Raw genomic sequence first — 19,661 nt, 5'->3', positions numbered from 1 at the left:
AGATAATTATTTTAGTGACCAGCACTCGGATGATGTCAATATCTGAACATAAATACATCAAAAAATGATCATTTTAGGAATCAGAAATAAGAGAACATGTGTGCACTAAATTCAGCCATGTGAAAAGGAACACACATAGATAATGTACATAATAATGTCATGGAAGTCCTTAGAACTTACCTGTCATTAACGATTTTTTATGTTAAATTCAAGTTATTTTTAAGAAAATATATTGCATAATAAACTATTTTATGTGCAACTGGGGCTTGAGAAACAATGGCAGACATCAGGCCATCTTGGTGCTTTCTCAGAACAGAAGGGAGGAGTTTTTGGATCTATTATAAGGTAAATTCATGGCTGTGAGGCCTCTCACATGCTGTCAGCTGCCTTGCTAGTATTCTCCTCCCGCATTTGCCTCTGTTGGCATTTTCCTCTCCTGTGTCCAGGAAGGCAAGGGGGTTGGAGAAAACCCACAAGCCAAGCCACCTGGTACCCCAACAAATGTATGATCTCTAAATCTCAGTGTGACCTTCGATCCTCGTATTTGTCCTTGCTCAGCTTCCTCCCTCATCACACCCAACGACTGTGAATACTCAAGACCTTCCTCTTTCCCTTGGAAGACCATGCCCTCAACCCCCCACCTTCTCCACAGCAGGTAAACTTGCCTCCACTTCACAGAGTAAGTGAAAACCTCTGGGTGTGAACTGCCCCAGCTTCTCCCACCCTTTTCTTCCACACTCACTCACGCCCCCACTCACCTTCATCTGCCACCCCAAGACCTAGAGAAAGAGGTCTTTCCTCTGTTCCCAGTCAGTTCTCTTGCTCGTGCTGTCATGTTTTTCTGTTCCCACCCCCTCTCCAAAGGCCCTCCTCCATTGTTTGTCCTTATCTCTTCTAGAGAGGCAACCTCCACCCCTCTTAGCTCTTTTCCCTCATCACACTTCCCATCCTAGTGCCCTCCTGACGGGCCCCCTCCAGCCGTTCCTCTACCCCTGCAGACTTCTCACCCAAACCTTCCCGAAGATTCATCTACACCTGCAACTTTCACTCTCTCACTCCTCAATTCCCTGTAGCATCTGCTCCCTATTCTAATGAAACATTTGCTGGGTATAATTTAGTGAAAGATGCAGATCCCAGACTGAAGCAGAACTGTCTTTGACTCCTGCCTCCTCCACTTACAAGTGTGAGATCCCAACATGCTGCTTAATTTCTTCATTTCTAATGTGGGGATAATAATAGTAACCAACTTCACAGAGTTCTTGCAATATGCAATGAGATACCATATTTAAAACACTGAGTAGTGTCTGCACATACCATTGCCCAATAAAAATTATTACTAGCAGTAGCATTTGCATTAATGATTATCATTATTATCTGTCAGGCACTATGCTAGGTCTAGCTAGAGATCCTGAACTAAAAGAAATCCTACCAAATTCATGCAGCCAAGAAAAACTAGTTTGCAATCTTCTTATACAGTGGGGCTTATCTCTTGGCTTAGAATCATCTTTTCCACCTTTGAACCAGGATCTGCTCCTAGGAATTTCCTTCCATACTGATTCTGTATGACTGCAGTCAGTTCGGTTCACACACACACACACAAACACAAACACACACACATACACGGTAAATTTATTTGTATCATGTGAACCAATAGGAAAATATTTAATTTAGCTGAACACAGGACCTTTAATCTCTGCTGCTTTCACAGCAATAAAGTATCTACACACCAATGTTCTGTGTGCAGTTGGAAGTCAATAATTACTGATGAGCAGACAGTTCTATATAATGACTTAGTCCTCCTCGCGGTCAGTAACCGCAAGAACAGAAAGCATATTTTTAGCATCATGTTTGACTCCTACCTGACAACCTGGAAACTGCAATAATTTGAACCTATGTAGGCAAGGAAAGGATTACTTTGTTGCTGGTACACCAGAAATGAAACCTAATGGTCATTTATTCCCTTGGTTAGCACAGAGAGCTCATTTCCTTCCTCCACCTTCTTGCTATTCTCAATTTTTTTTTGTCACAGGCTGTGTGTGGCAATATTTGTTTTAATTAGGAAGACACAGCAGAGGCAAAGGCAACCGTAACAGGTATGCTCACTAAGGGACCAAACTGCACGGCGAGATCCCATCTCAGTGACAAAAACAGCTTCACGAAGGCATGTCATTTTGTTTGTCTAACAGTTTGCTTTGTGGAACAGGCTTGGGAATTCCCATGCCCCACCCCAGCACTAGTAGGCAAGTCTTGCTTTCAGGGGAAGTATTGGTATGGGGTTCAAGTGGGGGGCACCTTCTCTTGGACTAGTGGGTCTTTTCCCTGCGGGGGATCTCAAGTCAGGATCCCGCGCACTGATCTCATGCCTCTAGGATTCAACAGTGATTTACATCACAAAAAAAAATGGTTCCTGGTTCTTTCTCTCTTTTTTTTTTTTAAGATTTTTTTTTAAAGTAATCGCTATACCCACTGTGGGGCTAGAACTTACAACCCTAAGATCAAGAGTCACACACTCCACCTACTTAGCCAGCCAGGCGCCCCATCTTTCTCTATCTTTAACACTGTTCCTCTCCTTTTCTATCAATGTATCAAAACAAATTTGGATCCTAAAAACCTCTTTGAAATTAGTTGACTAGGGGATGAAGAATTCACACGTGGAAGGCAGGACCATAGTAGGTGTGATGATGATGCCTAAACAGCTAATAATTACCAAACATTTATTTGTGTGAGGCCCTATTCCAAATACTTAACGTGTATTATTTCTTTTAGTCCTCACAGCTGTGAAGGGTCGGCATTACTACCCCCACTTTACATATGAGAAAGCTGAAGCTTAGGGAAATTAAATAACTTGCCTGTGGTCGTACAACTAGTAAGATTCAAGGCTGGGATTCCAACCCAGTTCTGTCAGATGCCCAAGCCCATTAGTGCTATAAATCGTATGTCTTAAAATAGCAACTCCTTCTTCTGTGACCTATTTTTAACCAGAGTTTGTATGAAATTAGATTAAACTTGATTTTTATTATAATGTCTTCCATGGTAAATCTATGTATTTCCATAATACAAAAATTAGGTTCCCATTTAAAAAATAGGAAAAGGACATGAATGGCCAAATGAAAAAAAAAATTAAGTCAAATATTAAATTTCAGATATTTAAAACTAAAGGGAATTTAATTCAATTCAAGAAAGAGTAACCAAGTGATACACTGTACTAGGCACTTCAAAGTATTCAAAAATTAAGATAGTACTGCTCCTGATCCAAGAAGATAGTGATCTAGTGGGAGAAACATAGTGTAATATTTCAGTTCTTACTTCAAATGTCATCTCCTAAGAGAGATCTTCCCGGACCTCCCTATCTAAACTGTTGCCCCATTCCCTGTTACCTTCTATCACAGGGGCTAGCAAACTTTTTTTTTCCTGTAAAGGGCCAGAAAATAAATAATTTAGCCTTTCTGGGCTATATGGTCTCTCTCAAAACTACCCAACTCTGCTGCTATAGCTCATAGCAGCTAGAGATCACAAATAAACAAATGCGCATCCTGTGTTCCAATAAAATGTTATTTACGAAATGGGCAGTGGGCCAGATAGAATTCACAGGCTGTAGTTTGCTGACCTGACCCTACTCTAACATATCACTCTGTTTTTTCTTTCATATCACTTAACAAAATCTGAAATTATCCTGCTTACTGATTTATTACTATTATTTACTATTTCCTTCCACAAAAATGGCAGCTCCAAGAGAGCAAGGTCCTTGCAGCTCGTTCGCAGCTGGTTCTCCAGGGTCTTAGAAAGGGGTTCCTGACACATGCACAGCTCGCTCTAAAGATCTGTTGATTGACTAAATGAATGAGTACTATTTCACAAAAGGAGAGACACTGATTGCCAACAAACATATAAACTATATTTGGCCAGATTATTAATAAATATGAAATAACTGAAAATGTCATTTTTTTTTTTCACTTAGCATGCCTGGAATGGTTAGCAAAAGGGAAGGACAAAGACAAGAAAGAGAGGGAAAAGAAGGGGAAAGGGAAGAGAGAGGGGAAGTAGGCGGGGAGAGCCTGTGTAGATGAATATGTGGGGAAACTGACCCTCTCATCTACTGCCAATGAGAGAGCAAACTCTTGTACACCCATGTTCATAGCAGCGTTATTTACAACAGCCAAAAGGGAGAAATGACTCAAATGACTACCTACAAAAGAATGCATAAACAAATGTGGTACATCCACAGAGTGGAATATTATCAAGCCTTAAGAAGGGATGTAGTGACACATGCTACAAGAATGAGCTTTGAAAACACTGTGCTAAGTGGAATAAGCCCACCACACAGGATCCTATGTATGACTCCACTTATGTGCAGGTATCTAGAATGGGCAAATAGTACAATAGAAGCAGAAAGTAGAATGGAGGTTACCAGGAGCTGGGAGAAGACGGAATGGGGAGTTACTATTTAATGGGCACAAAGTTTCTGTTTAGAATGGTGAGAAATTCTGGAGATGGATGGTGGAGACGGTTGCACAGCATTGTGAATGTACTTAACGCCATTGAAGTGTATATGTAGAAGTGTTTAAAAGTATAAATTTTATATTATGTATATCTTACCATAATAAAAAAGCATATACATTTTTTTACTCCAAAAATGTACTCCTAAGAAATAACTCTGAGGAGATAATACAGAAGGGTGAAATATGTATATGCTAGAATCCATCAACCTCAAGATTCAAGAATAAAAATCTAGTTGTGTAAATAGAGCCTGACAAAAAATATACAAAAGAGGCTATTACGCAAGCATTAAACATGACAAAGTAGACTTTCCACATAAAAGTATCTCCATAACACTATTGTTATATAAAAAAAAACAAGCTACAGAATGCATGTACAGTAAATCCCATTGATGTAAAAATTCTAAGGTTTATCTGTACATGGAAAAAATTTGAGATATTCTCCAAAATGCCCGTAGTTGATTATTCTCTGAATAGTAGATTTGAGATGATTTTAAAATTATCCTCTTCGTAATTCTCTGTACTTGATTTTTTAACAAAGAATATTTTTAACCAAAATAACATGCTATTATAAACTCCTGTTTATCACTTCTTCACATTAATTAAGGAGGGTTAGGCTCTTGATACTTTCATAATAGATGTCTTCTGTATTTCTGTTTCCATAGCAACAATAATACTTGTGAGAGAATCAGATACATTTTCAAAAAGATACGTACCTCAGACAATGGTATTACATCTCCATCAGTCAAAAACAGATTTATTATTTCAGAGCAACATTCAATAATCATGTTCTAGAAATAAGAAAACAATAAAGTGAGGTTGAACTTACTGGTAAACTACTAGATATTTTAGTCATAAACTATTTCATTTGTCTTTTCTTGCATCACCACCTAACCCTCATTCCCAGGAGAAGATTTAGAGGGACTCATAGGTCACAATCCCTCATATAATTAAGGTTATTTGAAAGGACACAGGATGGCCACAACAGATAAGATTTACTTATGAATGATACATTATTTCATTGTTAAAATTCATACGTTACAGAATTCACACCAGAATAAGGTTTTGGAAAGTCACTTTTCTTCTGAGAAGAGAACCTGGGGATAAAGAGATTCAGACCCCAGGAAGGGATTTAAGCAGAGAAGAATGGTTGAGAATTGAGAAAGAAATGGAGAGAGTAAATGAAAAGGAACCAAAAGTCCGTATCATACGTTGTCCATTGCTGACGACACTGGCATGGCCCTACTGTGTGGACACAGCCATGTTTATGTGTGGACCTCTGACCGCAGACGGATCTACCCATGGGCAGGAGTCAGTCAGTCAGATTCTCTGTCATCGTAATTTCATATAAGGAAGGGCAAGAGAAGACAGCTATAGTGAGTACTGACGATAGGAGCTGAAGGTCCTGAGACAAACGTGGAAAAGGCAGCCATTGGGCTAGATGTAAGATGAGTAAGAGAAGGGAACAGATGTGTGAGAACTTACACCCCGCCACCCCCCTCCCCGTAATTAAGCACCGTCTTGGGGTGCCTGGGTGGCTCAGTTGGTTAAGTGACTGCCTTCGGCTCAGGTCATGATCCTGGAGTCCCTGGATCGAGTCCCACATCGGGCTCCCTGCTTGGCAGGGAGTCTGCTTCTCCCTCTGACCCTCCCCCCTCTCATGTGCTCTCTCTCTCATTCTCTCTCTCTCTCAAATAAATAAATAAAATCTTAAAAAAAAAAAGGCACCGTCTTGGCTCCCGACTCACCAGTTCCATTTTTCTGTGAGGCCCACTGTGTTTGGTTTCCAGTCCTTATGTATGAGCTTATCGTACCCTGTCACATACTGCCTTCCCCCACACCTGCTTTACTTGAACCAGTTTAAGTAGCCTTTCTTTACTTACAGCTAAAGGAGTCATGACTATAAGACTGTCAGAGAGAAACTCTGCCTACTTTGTGATGTTGCCAGGTCCAGCAACAATACACTTTTATGGTTGTTTAATACACACGTGTACCAGCATTCAGAAATATGAAAATGATAAAGTTACACTAATTTTTAAAATCTTAAAATACAGAAACAAACAATAGAATTCACAGCCCCAAACCATATTATATTTAAGTTTTAATAAATACATGAATATAGAAAAGATCACATTTTAGAGTTCCAAAGCTATTGCTAATTCAATTTAACAAATATATTCAAGATGCTGTGGAACACAAAGATGAAGAAACAGACCCTATCCTCACAAAGTGTACAATAGCTGAGAAGAATAGATTCGTACACTCCTAAATAAAATACGAAGTAGAATGTGGTCAGAACATGGATAGGAATATGTTAGAGGAAACTAGAGGTGGGAGAGAGGAAGTGTAAGGAACAGGGAAGACTTCTTGGAGGAAGGGTCATGTGAAATGAGTCTTGAATGAATAGTAGGATTTCACTGGCAGAGAATGGGGACAAGGGCATTCCACATGGAGGGAGAACAGTGGATATTCAAGGATCTGATATGGTCATTACTGTGGGTGTGTATAGGAAGCATGGCAGTGAGAGTGATGAGAAATAAGGCTGGAGAGGTGAACTTATAACAGGACATGTAAAAGTAAGGAAACTGAGAGGCACTGGTCTGAGGAAATAATGATCAAATTGCTTTAAAAAAGATACTTCTGGCCACAGTTTTAAGGTGAACTGGGCTCAGAAAGAGACAAGAGAAAGATAAATTAGCTAGGAGGCTACTCAAACTGTTTAGGCAGGAAGTGATCATGGCGAGAAGTGGGCCAGCTTCAGTGGGACCAAAGAAGGTGGAGGGCAAGCAGGGTATCCAGCACTGATCAGGATATACTACTTTGCTATGATGAACCTCCCAGGCTCTTGGTCCACTTTAAGACAGAAAGGATACTCCTCTGTCTGAACACTGATACTCCTCTTATTTATCTATATTTCTGTATTTCTAATCGAGTTCTCAGGACTGGTTGCACTCTGATACTCCTCTTATTTACAGAATATTTATATATTATAGAATATTTCTATATTTCTAATTGAGCTCTCAGGACTGGTTAAAGTATATTTCCTCCCTATAGGAAATGTTTCAATAACAGCCATGATGCGTTACTGTCATGATTTCATCAAGAGCTATCAAGCAAAATGAGATTGTCTATATCATTAATCATTTCACATAACAGATGAAGACAGCAATGTTACCTGATAAATAAATGCCTTCTGCTCCCTGTCTCAACATTTATCAAGCAGAAATTTCACCTCAACAACATCCTATTTCTTTGGCATTATTTGCAGTAAACCATTACAAATATCAGTAGTTGGCTGATTGGATGCTCGGCTACCACAGAAATGTAGCCTTGAGCTCATCACACCAGGCAGAAAGCTGCCAGAGGTATACTGTGCACGATTGGCAAGGGGCTGGGAGGACACAGAATAACCCTTGTTCAATCTTTGCCATTTTTCCCTTAAAAAGGAGCATCTGATGATTCTATGATGGTTTTCTGAGTTACTTCAAAAATAACCATGCCGACTCTTTGACTTAGTTGAAATCCTCATCTTCTTTCACCTATGGAAAAAAACTTCCTAAATTGTTTTCCATCCTCCAAACTCTTGCTTCCCTCATCCCTCCCTCACATGCCACCAGGGCCACGCCACCACACATCTCCGCAAATCACAGGGTGGATCATGAGAAGTCCTTTCAGGTGCTGCCCCCTCCCTCTCCTACCACCCGTACCCAGCCCTGCCTTCTCCTGGCCCTTGCTACAGAACAAAGTTCACTCACCATTTTTTCATTCAACGCCTACTATATGCATCCTAAGTGCCATAAACTGGTAATGAAAAGACAAGAAGAGAGTCCTTAAGCAGCTGATTGATGGTCTAGTGGGAAGAAAAGGAGAGATGGACTCTTAACAGTACCATGTGGTGACTCAGAGAGGAGGAAGCACTTCGTTCCACCCACCTCTTCAACCCCATCTCCCACTGCATTCCCCCGTTCTCCCACCACAACAGATAGCTCATTGTCCCGAGTAGAACATTCAGTCCCTGACTTCACATCCCTTCTCTTGCTGTATCCTCAGTCTGCTATGAGGGCCCTCCAACTAGAAGCTTCCCAAGCAAGTACTCGAGAGGCACTGTGTGTCAGGCGCTAGGTTAGATATTGGAGATAAGATGATGAATAAGACACCCAGCAAAGGAATTTGCAGTAAAGAGAGAGGAAGAGACCCATAAACACATAACTGCCAAAACAATACAGTAAAGGTACAGGGTGTTTGGAGGTATTTTGTCAGAGGGCCACGTGTGGATGTGGATACTAAAGAACACGACAGTTGGGGAAAAGATTTAAGAGAAGTTTTGCTATGTATTATGAAAAGATTCCCTGTAATGGTTTATGTTCTTATGAGAGACTCCATAAAGACTTAGATTATTTTCAATGGTTTTGAACATCAGATTGATGTTTCTTTGAATTTTGCTAAAAGAGAACCACCAGGTGGCTGGGCTCATTATGCATGACATCTGGGTACTTATGGCCAGACTCATACAATGATTAAGCTCCTCCATGACAAAGACCTAACTGTACTGATTTCTGTTATGTCCTTATCTCCTTCCCAAGCCTGGAAAATTTTTGCACATAATAGTTCTTCAAAAAGAATTTGTTAATTGATGCTAATGTCCAATTGTATTTTTTTCTGTTTTCATAGTACTTTGATATTTGGGATATGTTGACTATATACTAATCTTTTTTAAGATTTTATTTTGAGGGGTGTGGCAGAGGGGGAGAGAGAGAGAATCTTAAGCAGGCTCCATGCCCAGCGCAGAGCCCAACATGGGGCTCGATCTCACAACCCTGAGATCATGACCTGAGCCAAAATCAAGAGTCTTGACGCTTAACCGATGGAGCCACTCAGGCACCCCGACTATATACAAATTTTAATTGCCTTGGTACAATCCAGGCATCCCATAAATGTTTGCTGAACTAACCTTAGGTGAATTGGTAAACATATTTTTAGGCTTTTCATATCAGTATGCTATCGTTCCAAACAAGGTGTTTGTCTCTTAAAGTCAGGATTGTTTACATCTTTCATACGCTGTAAAGTCCCTGGTAAGCTCTGAAGATACTCCTAAAGCTATGAATGACAGGTTAAAATAACTCAGTCATTCTGAGCCAGTGTTGTTCATTTTAGAAGGACATACATAGTTTTCAAGCCAGAAGTGATTAGAATACCTGTTCTATAACCCTCTCAATACCTCTTAAATTAATATCTGTGTTCTGAATTTCTTAGCTTATTCCAGACTATAGGCTTTTTTTTTGGGGGGGGGGGGTAAAAAAGGGAAGGGAATAAGAAAGAGAATAAGATTCATTATCCCCCATATCAACCAAAGGCACATTTTCTGGGCCCTTCTACTTAATAACCCACCAAAAATCTATACTGTGATAGAAATAAATATAATAGATTATAGAGGTTATGAAATCCTGTCCAATTCCAGACCAGAATCGATCTCTTCAAGTGCCCTAGTTAACTTCTTATTAGCGCCAGGTGAAGGTTGTCATGACAACGAACGGGCAGATTTAGTCAATGAGATGTGTTATAACACAGAATATAGCTGCCCTTTTTTAAGTTCCAGTTGGCATACTGGAAAAAAAGAAAACTTTATATATTCCTTCTATTTCTCAACTTTTCAAATGTTCTGAACTACTCTGTTTGCCAATTCACCTAAACAAATATCAATTTGTCTTCCATTTGATGACATTCTCTCATACATAGAACCAACAGAACTGAAACATAGCTGAAAATGCCCTACTTAAAGCTGAAGAAACATTTTCTAAATTGAAGAATAAGACAAATTCAAAGACAGAGCAGAGAACATCAGGAATGAAAGCAGTTTGTTTTACTCAAGGACTGATCCACTCACATATACCATTCCATTAGGACATGAAAGCAAGCCACAAACTGTGGTTAAGTCAAGGTAGGGCCTCTGGATTCCTCCCTCTGCTTACATTCAAATGCTCCCCCGTACCCCCATTTATTTGGTATTTGTTTATACTCATAGTCAACCCCTTGACTGAGACACTGGGCTCATTGTGATAAATTTGATACCCACATCGGACACACAGGGAAATTCTGATGACTCACATTCCAACCAAGGGGCACAACTCTCCATCTCCATTTAATGAAATGATCATTTTTAGAGATGAGAAGAAAATTAATCCCAGAAAAGTTTAAGTGACTGACCCTAGGTAGGAAAACTGAGTGGCAGAGCACAACCTAGACTCCCTGCTTTTATGGATGCTCACTCTCCTGCCTCAGACAATCTAAGCTAAAAAAACAAATGGGTTCAGGAGAAAATAACCATTTTCCATATATGAACTATCTAGAAGTGGATTCGGGGACAATTTCAGCAAAGAATATTCTAGACTATGGCTCAAAAACAGCAATCTGATATGTTTGGTCTACAACTGAAAAACTGTGATTATTAAGTGATCTACAAAAGAAGTGCAAAAATGACACCAGAGCTGAGTTCTTCTTGAAAACAGATGTAAAAGGGCAACCATACACTTTATAAAAATATGTATGTTATAATTATTATTTTATAATATATATAATCTCATGGGTTTGAGATATCTGATCTATTAGGAGATTATAAGTACTCAGTATATCAGTAATACCATGAAACATCCAGTAATTCATATAGTAACATACCAAGACACTGAAAAGATTTTTGGGATGTACAACCCAAAATCTAAGACATCAGTTCTATGATAAATCCAAGCACATAGCAGAGGAGTTGTAAGTATGGGAAAGTGGCATTCCACAAAGGCTAACTGTTCTTTCCTGATGAATCCTCTTACAGCTGCGCTTGTTGCTTTCACAATAATGAAAAATGCATTCACTCACTCTACTGGTAAATTCAGGCTCAAAATGCAAACAAGTATACTCTAAAAATCAGGAGAGTTGCCAACTTTTATGCTTTCATATGAGTGCACAGATGAGGAAAACAGTAAAAAAGGGCTAAAGCTACACTGAAACTAACATGACATCATGTGTCAACTATACTTCAATAAAAAGAAAAGGTTAAAATGGTAAAAAACAAAAATTAGAAAAAAGACCAAAAAAGAGCTATACCAATACTATTCTTTAAGAATTAAAAATGTTTTGCTATTGGTAATTGAATATTAACCTAGCAAAAAGTGAATTAAGGAAAAAAGGTACAGCAGACCAAATATGAAGGGAAGATCCTAAAAGCTTGCAGAGAGGAAAAACAAGAGCCGGGCCCCAACCGGCTGGGAGTTCAACCAGGAAAGCAGCAAAGGGAGGTCCCAGAACTAGAGCTGTGTAGCAGGCACTCTTGGGTAGGCAGTCCTCAGCTAAAGCGGAAGAGATAAAGGAACTGAGACAGGATTTGATAAGCATGAACACTTGGGTAAAAGTCTATGGGTGAACATGTGAAAATTCTGATGTAATGGTCAGAAGAAAGTTAAGGAAAAAAGACAAGTCAAGAAGAATCAAAGCATATACAGGAAAGAAAAATAACCTTAGTACACTATCTGACTTGGCTGTAATAATGTAAATGCTGGATATCGATTTAACCAAACTCTGTGATGTAACAATACCCGGGAAAGGGGAAAGGAGAAGTTGGGGAGAAGTATAAGTGAATTAAATCCTTATATATCATAATCAAATCAACAGATATTATCTCAAATTGATACATCCAAGAAAAAAAGAATAATTATTTGTAACTTCTAGCACTGTTCATCAGTATTTCTGGCTTTTCTCCTTCCAAGCCGTAGCATGTGACTTATTTGGCCAATGAAATATAGTAGAAGTGATATGACGGAAACCTTAAGAGCTAGTGTGTGATTTGCCCCCTTTCTTCCCTCCTGCTACTGTGACTGGTGATATTTCATATGATGGATGTGCCACCAGCCTGGTTGCTGCCCTGAGGAGACCTGGAGCAGGGCCTCAGTTGTCCCACTTGGATTCGAAGGCTTTTACCTCGTTTTCATGACTGATACTACATATTACTGTACGCCTGGAGGTAAATAATGAGAAACAGCTGAAAGAGTTGAAAACAGCTGCCTCTGCAGAGCAGGACTGCAGAGTGAGGAGAGGTTGGGTCGGAGACTGTCCCTTTTCAGTAAGTCCTATAGAGCTATTTAATTTTAAAAATGGCCACAATAACTACAGAATCTATAACTCAAGAAATTGGATTAATGTGCAAATGGAAATTCAAAGAGCAAGTGATTAGGGGAGAACAAATATTTCTCTGTTCCTCTCATTTCCAAAGAGGGTAAGGAATTGCCACTCCACTCCGGAACGAGGAGACTTCAGGCTTCTTTCAGACTTGTAGCTAATTTACTGCCAGAAAAGTATAGTGACTTATCTGATTGGTGAGTTTGGAAAAAGCAAAAGAACATGGTAGGTTCAGCCCCTTCTGGGCAATCTTTGCTTATATTTTTGGAGGCACCCTGCCTGCAGAACTGTTGGTCTCGGCTCCTGTGTACAGTGAGCCTGGTGGGGACGGAAGGGTAGTGGGCAATCCTATAGTTATACATGTGGGTAGGTGGGCAAGTCTGGCTCATTCAGGGGTGAGATACTACTAAGCTCGTTTGGTAACAGACCTAAAGCCATGTGCGCTAATCAGCTTTATCAGTTAATGATGCTGATATTTTGATCTCCACTATCCATCTCCTACATCCCGTTCCTCAACCAGGTTCAGAACTTAGGAAGGCTAAAAGAGAAATGACCCTCTTCTCCAAACACATTCCATCAATCACCACAGAAACCACTCAACTGTGTGATCAAAATAATAATACACCATTAAGATGTGTAACCTTTTTTGTTGTTGTTCGAAAAATACGTATGCATAGAAAGGGTCTGAAAGATATGCTTCTCTGTACTTTCTAGTTTTTCTTCACACATTTCTTAAGTAATAAAAATGTTCAAACAATAGACTTAAGAATGAAGAGTAAAAGAATAATATAAAGTTACAGAGCATTGTTTCTTGGGATTCACAGTGATATCTGGATGATTTCTCTAGATTGCCTTTGTATTCATTCACCATCAGATTCTTATAATTGGTAAGCTTAGGAGAGCTTTGAAGGAAACACTACCTATGTGTCCAAAAAAGTTGGATCATATCTGATACTCTAAAGAGAGAAAATAGAGAACAGAAGAACCACAACGTTCAAGTTTAGTTCCTATGCTTTGATGAAGTAAAAAGTCACATAAATAATTACGTAAAATGACATCCATGCTGCCACAGCAATACAATTTTCCATTATTTAATAACTTACTTCCATTTCCTTATCAATTGATTTCTCTTCCATTTCTTGCATTTCGGATACATTTTCATCTGAAGCGATTTCAGGAGCTGTTGGCAATGATATTTCAGCTATTTGCTTAAGATTAGATAGTTTCTCATGAATTGAAATAACTCTAAAAATAACAGATAAATATGTATTTTACTTGAAAAGGTAAGAAAGGCATTCGTTTATTCCCAGAATCAATAATATGTGTAAAGTAAGTCCTCAGTTATTTAACACTTGGATTTCTGGCATTCCCAAACATCATTCATTCAATCATTTGTTCATTCAAGAAACACGAGCAAAGAGACACAATTCTAACCTGTATAATGTTTATGATCTAGTTATATACTCAAATAGATATAAAATGACTGGCAAAGGCACAATGACAGAAAGGCACACATCCAAAATATTGCTTAAGATGAAAATAAAGAAAATAAAACATCTATGTGGGCAAAGAAAGTCCAGGCAATGACAAAGTTTGCTCCTGTGTAAATCTTAACGCCATTTGATGACTGCCTTGATGATCTGAAGGTAAGAATTATGGCAAGATAGGCATGGTTCAAAAAGGCCAGTCAATGAGCCCACAACAATGAAGTATACTGTAGAGGGCAGAGGTGAAAGGGTAGGGAGAAGAGTCAAGAAAGAAGGAAAATCAAAAGCCAAGAAGGAAAGCAGAGGACACAGTGGCAATTATATTGAAGAGGGAAAGCTTCTGGAACCATAGGCCAGTGAACAGGGGATACTCTGAAGGCAGAGGTAAACCAACGGATGGGTGGAGTCAGGAGACGGAAAAGCGTTTGCAGCAGCTGAAGGAGGCAAAGAGCCACCTGCATGGCCTTCCGTGATTCTATGCTACAGGCATATAGCACATGTGTGCATGCCTGTGTGTTTGCATCCATGTGGGTGTCTCCATCCAGGGAAAGAGGGAAACTTTTATGAGAAAGACACAAACGATCCGTGAAAGCAAACTGACATCAGGAATGTATGCAGGAATGTCAATTCTCCAATGTTCCACAGGGTCCTCATCTGCAGTATGGCACGATACTCAATTATCATAATGATGGTTCTCAGCAAAAGAAGGTTAAAAAAATACCTTTAATTAAATAAGAGGATCTGAAATTGTATGTTTAATAAATGATTCTCTTTAAAAAGGCAATGATTAAAATGTAAAGATCTGTTATTAAAAGTTTACTTGGAATACATCCATTAAAAAAATGGGTCATCTCCAATAGCGCTAGAAAAGCTGCCTGATGCATTGGAGAAAAAATAGGACTCAAAGGACCTGGGTGAGTCATGCTTGGTTCCACCACACAACAGCATGGGACCCTGGACAAGTCACCTAACCTCTCTGGCCCTGACATTCCTCCTACTGCAAGACTGAATGATAAAACCCATGTCATCTACTTCACAGCATTTTGTAAGGACAAAATGAGGTATCTACATACATTCTTAACCATAAGAAACCCCATGAAGGAAAGATGATATTCTAAACCACTATTCTTGATTCTAATACCCAGAGAAAGAATTCTTAGAATTCTTACTTCTCTTTCAAAAATAATATAGCTTTCCTTTCTAACATGTGGAACTGCAGGCAGGATAAACTATTCTTTGATGTTTGCATTTCAGGTGGTCAATAAATGTCCAGAGCTGTATTATTTGCTTCAAAAATAAATGGCCTGGTCCAACTCTGTAAAAAGCAGGCTGGGACCAAGCAGAGCAGGCTGGGCACCCGTGCAAGGAGCAACATCAGAGGACCTAGCATCTCTGCTTCGGTCCCTGAGCCTCACGACTCCATTTGCCCCAACATCTTGCCCATATACATCTTCACCTCTCTGTCCACATCAATGCTGGGTCCAGCCTTTGAACTCCCATGTTGGCCCACAAACAAATATCCATTTGGGCTAGACCAGCTCCCCCCAGCCTCTGCTTTCATTCACTGATTCATGGGCACTCACTCTCCCGGGCTGCCGGGGCCTGGAGGCAGGACCCAGCCAGAAGTAGAAATGTGTGGATGGCAGGAGACTCAAGGGCAGAGACAGTAGGTAGGGAACTAGATCTTGGTTAGAAGAGCGTAATTAGATAGAACTACACAGAAACCTTTATGCGTGTTTAATGAGAACATTCTCTTTTCCTTTGTTGCTGTAAGAAAAATGCAAAGAATGTTTTCCTTGTAGTATTTAATTTGGAGATTAGGAAGTGAAGTGAACAATTGAAGGAGGACTGCCCAATTTGAAGGTTCTTCAGGTTCCTTCTCGGGCCTATTTTTTCTGACCTGTTGTACTCTTACTTTGCCTTCTGAAAGATGGTCAACAAGAAGCAAGTCCCCACATGCTGATCTCACCTTGACCCTCCTAAGAACACAAGGAGTGCCAGCCTCAGTGAGAGAAACAGGCAGCCGTCCCCGTGCCACCGAGGGACAGGTTAGATGAGAAACTCTCAGGCACCTCCCTGTGTTGGCTCAGTGACTGTGCACGGCCCTAATTTTAGTAAACCTACCACTGCTCATAAACACATCTAAATTAAGAACTTTGGGGAATAAAAAAGAATTCTGTCAGTTTGATTACATTCTACTCTGCAGAAATTATAATCATTTTCATTATGTGATTCTAAAAAATAAATCCTGCCATGTTTCTGGGTACAAAGCAAGTGTATAATTTCCTAACTTTGTTGCTTAGCTGTGCTGGTATCTGTCCTGTGCCTAGATTTTCTGCCATTTCACTGAAAAAGAAACAAAAAAAAAAAAGGAAAATTGACTGAATAATTGAAAATGTGCCAGCTCTTGAAACATCTCTTGTTTTATTCTCTTTTATGGGGAGGCCAAGAAGTCCTTCAAAATGAAAATCATGGAGCATGAACAAGGCTCGTCAGGGAAGAAGAGAGAAGCACCAAGTCTCTGTTCACTAAGCACTTAGGAGGTGCCTAGCAGGGCAAGGAGCTAACACTGACAGACGCAGGAGTCTGTAATGAGACTTGACATCGGCCCAGTGCTTTTGGCCTTTCAGAGGATGTGCATACATTGTCCAGTTTGATCTTAACAACAACCCCAAGAGGCAGGCAGAGTAGATATTATTTCCATTTTACAACTGAGGAAATGGAGGCTGAGATCACAAGGGCAATGAACAATGGAATCAAAACTAAATTAACTAAGCAATGAAAAAATTAAAAAAATGCACTGGGAATCTGGTAAAGTGAAATGGAAAAGAGAGAAACCAGGCATGAGCAAAAGTTAGAGATATGCCCCGCTTGATGGAGAGGAAGGAAGACAACCTGGCTGAGGCAGAGACTGTTGACGTGGTGAACAATAAAAAATAGGATCAGACACAGGGGAAGGGTGGGACAAGATAGGTAGTGGAGTTTGTCCTTAATATTGCAACCCAATACAGGGCTGCACGTTATTTGTTAAACACACCCCAAATTACAGGCAAAATACAGTACAGACAATATCTTTGTACTCTTTATAATCTTTATGAAGTGTCAGGAACTGTTTCTGCAACAACTCTAAGTACTATTATTGTTATACCCACTTCATTGATAGGGAGACTGAGGCACAGAGAGGTTAAGTAACCTGCTTAAGTTTGTGAAGTTAGTAAGGGGCACCACTTGCATTTGAACCAAAGTGGACTGGATTCAGAGTTCATGCTCTTAACCACTGCAATATCATACTCCTCTAAATAAAAGGAAGATTCTTCTAAAAAAGTCTTCTAAAAGTTCTTCTGTGATTTACCTTGTACATTACTAAAACAGCCTGTTCCAATGAAAATACCAGCAGAGTTGTGGAAAATCATTCATTACTTGCCTGTTCAGTGGAACCCAGAAAGAGCCAGTATACACATTGCAATAAGTGCTATCAGGTACAGCATCTGAAATATTCTGGGGCTTCATGTTATATGCATACAACAATAAAACCTATAAAAAATTAAAATACATAAAATGTGATTACATTACAAGATTACATTTTGCCTCAAAATAATATCATTAAATTTTAAGAAATTTGTCTTTGAAAGACAAAACTTTTTTATCAATTCACTTTAAACAATTCTTTTTAAGTAGGCTTCATGCCCAATGTGGGGCTTGAACTCACAACCCTGAGATCAAGAGTCACATGGTCTACCAACTGAGCCAGCCAGGTACCCCTCAATTCACTTTAAAGAGGAATGATACGGGATGTCTGGGTCTCTTAGTCGGTTAAGTGTCTGCCTTCCACTCAGGTCATGATCCCAGAGTCCTGGGATCGAGTCCTGCGCTGGGCTCCCTGCTCCACAGGGGGCCTGCTTCTCCCTCTGCCTCTGCCTCTGCCTCTCTCTCTGTCTCTCATAAATAAATAAAATAAAATCTTAAAAAAAAAAGAGGAATGATATGAATGAGAATTGTACGAAGTTTGAGGTGAAAATAGATGTCATTTGATAATAATATATTATTTTCAAAGAGTGCCATTTCTTACTGCAATTAAGTTTAAATCTCAGCCTTCGAAGGCCCTCTATAAGTTGGAAATATGTACCTAGGAAATACCCAGCCTTGCTTCTAGTTACTTCTCAACACGCCCCTTTCCCATCGGTGGTCTAGCTGCTTCTGTGCCTCACTTACGCTGCTTCCTTCCTCTTTCCATTTATTCAACCTACACACAACTTTCTGGTCCCCACCTCTAATGTGGAACTTCTCCTAATGACTCATGCTCTGGTCATTTCCCTGTTGTTTCCATTTTGACAACCCTTAAAGTCAATTCCATAACTATAGCACCTATTTACGGTCATAGTCACAGAATTTGAGATTCATAGAACCTTAGAGAGGATCTGGTCTAAGACCCTCATTTTAGATATAAGAAAGCTGAGGCCCAGAGCTGCCCATCAAAACTGACTGATTAAGTGCATGCATTTATCTCTGCTTCCTTGATAATCAAACTAAAGTAAGAGTAAAGTATGCCTTTAAAAAGGCATAAATCTACAAAGACAGATAAGAAGAGAGGAGGTAAAGCAGACAGGAGATGTTAGCAACCCTTTGAAGGACAGAAAGTACTCAGAAGAGCACTGGGTGACTCAGAAAACAGGAAAGGCTGTATCCTAACTGCCTTCAGAGGGGTCGCCAACAACAAGCGTGACTGAGAGCCCTGGAAAGGCTTGGGAACTGCAGATGTCAGGTATCTTAGACAACCTCCCTCCCATCCCTTCGATGAACCCATGCAACCAGATTTCCCCACTTCCCTTGCCTCCTCTCTGGCCAAACCTCTCCCATTTTCCTCTCTGCTGAGGCTAAATCAGAGATCTATTCTCAGGGACATTAGGTACAGGGGTGAGATGCTGAACTGAAAACACTGGAGGGGGTGCCTGCATGGCTCAGTTGATTAAGCATCCAATTCTTGGTTTCAGCTCAGGTCATGATCTCACGGTTGTGGGATTGAGCCCCACATCAGGCTCCACACTCAGCAGGGAGTCTGCTTGAGGATTTTCTCCCTCTACCCCTCCCCCCACTCATGCACACTCTCTCAAATAAATTTTTTAAAATCTTAAATTAAAAAAAAAAGAAAACATTGGAATTAAGTGAAAGTCTGTGTTCTGAACAAGAGACAGCTCCTACCCCACTGCAGGCCCTGCTCGGGATGTAGGAAACCAGACAGAAGTTGAAAAGGATCCTCTTTGAGGAAACCGACCAGACAAAGAGAAAAGACCTATGGGTACTGACATTTCAGCATCCTGCAACGAAACCGTTGGCTCCTGCAGTTACCCTACAATGAGGTCTATAAATCAATAAGTCTGACCTGATACACTTTTTAGCACCTTCAAACATGAATGAATAACCAAGGGTCACTAGACATGAAATGAAAGATAGAGGCCAAAACTAATATAAGAAAGGAACTTGAAGAGTCAGGTATAAGACAGAGAGCAGAAGACAA

General features: G+C 39.9%; 1 protein-coding gene across 1 annotated transcript in view; it reads right to left on the bottom strand.

Annotated features, from left to right (window-relative positions):
- Positions 1-19,661, bottom strand: part of CFAP54 (cilia and flagella associated protein 54) — a 291,990-nt gene that overhangs the window by 17,169 nt on the left and 255,160 nt on the right. Inside the window, exons 65-67 of the mRNA XM_032416199.1 lie at positions 17,571-17,680; positions 13,763-13,904; positions 5,213-5,287 (exon numbers count right to left, since the gene is read on the bottom strand). Coding sequence (XP_032272090.1) covers positions 5,213-5,287; positions 13,763-13,904; positions 17,571-17,680 — 327 coding nt within the window. The remainder of the gene's footprint in view (positions 1-5,212; positions 5,288-13,762; positions 13,905-17,570; positions 17,681-19,661) is intronic.

This window comes from Phoca vitulina, unplaced genomic scaffold (genome assembly GCF_004348235.1).
Source record: "Phoca vitulina isolate PV1807 unplaced genomic scaffold, GSC_HSeal_1.0 scaffold19, whole genome shotgun sequence".
In the NCBI taxonomy this organism is placed as follows: Eukaryota; Metazoa; Chordata; class Mammalia; order Carnivora; family Phocidae; genus Phoca; species Phoca vitulina.
Note: the sequence above shows the minus strand (reverse complement) of the source record. Positions and strands in the feature narration are given on the sequence as shown.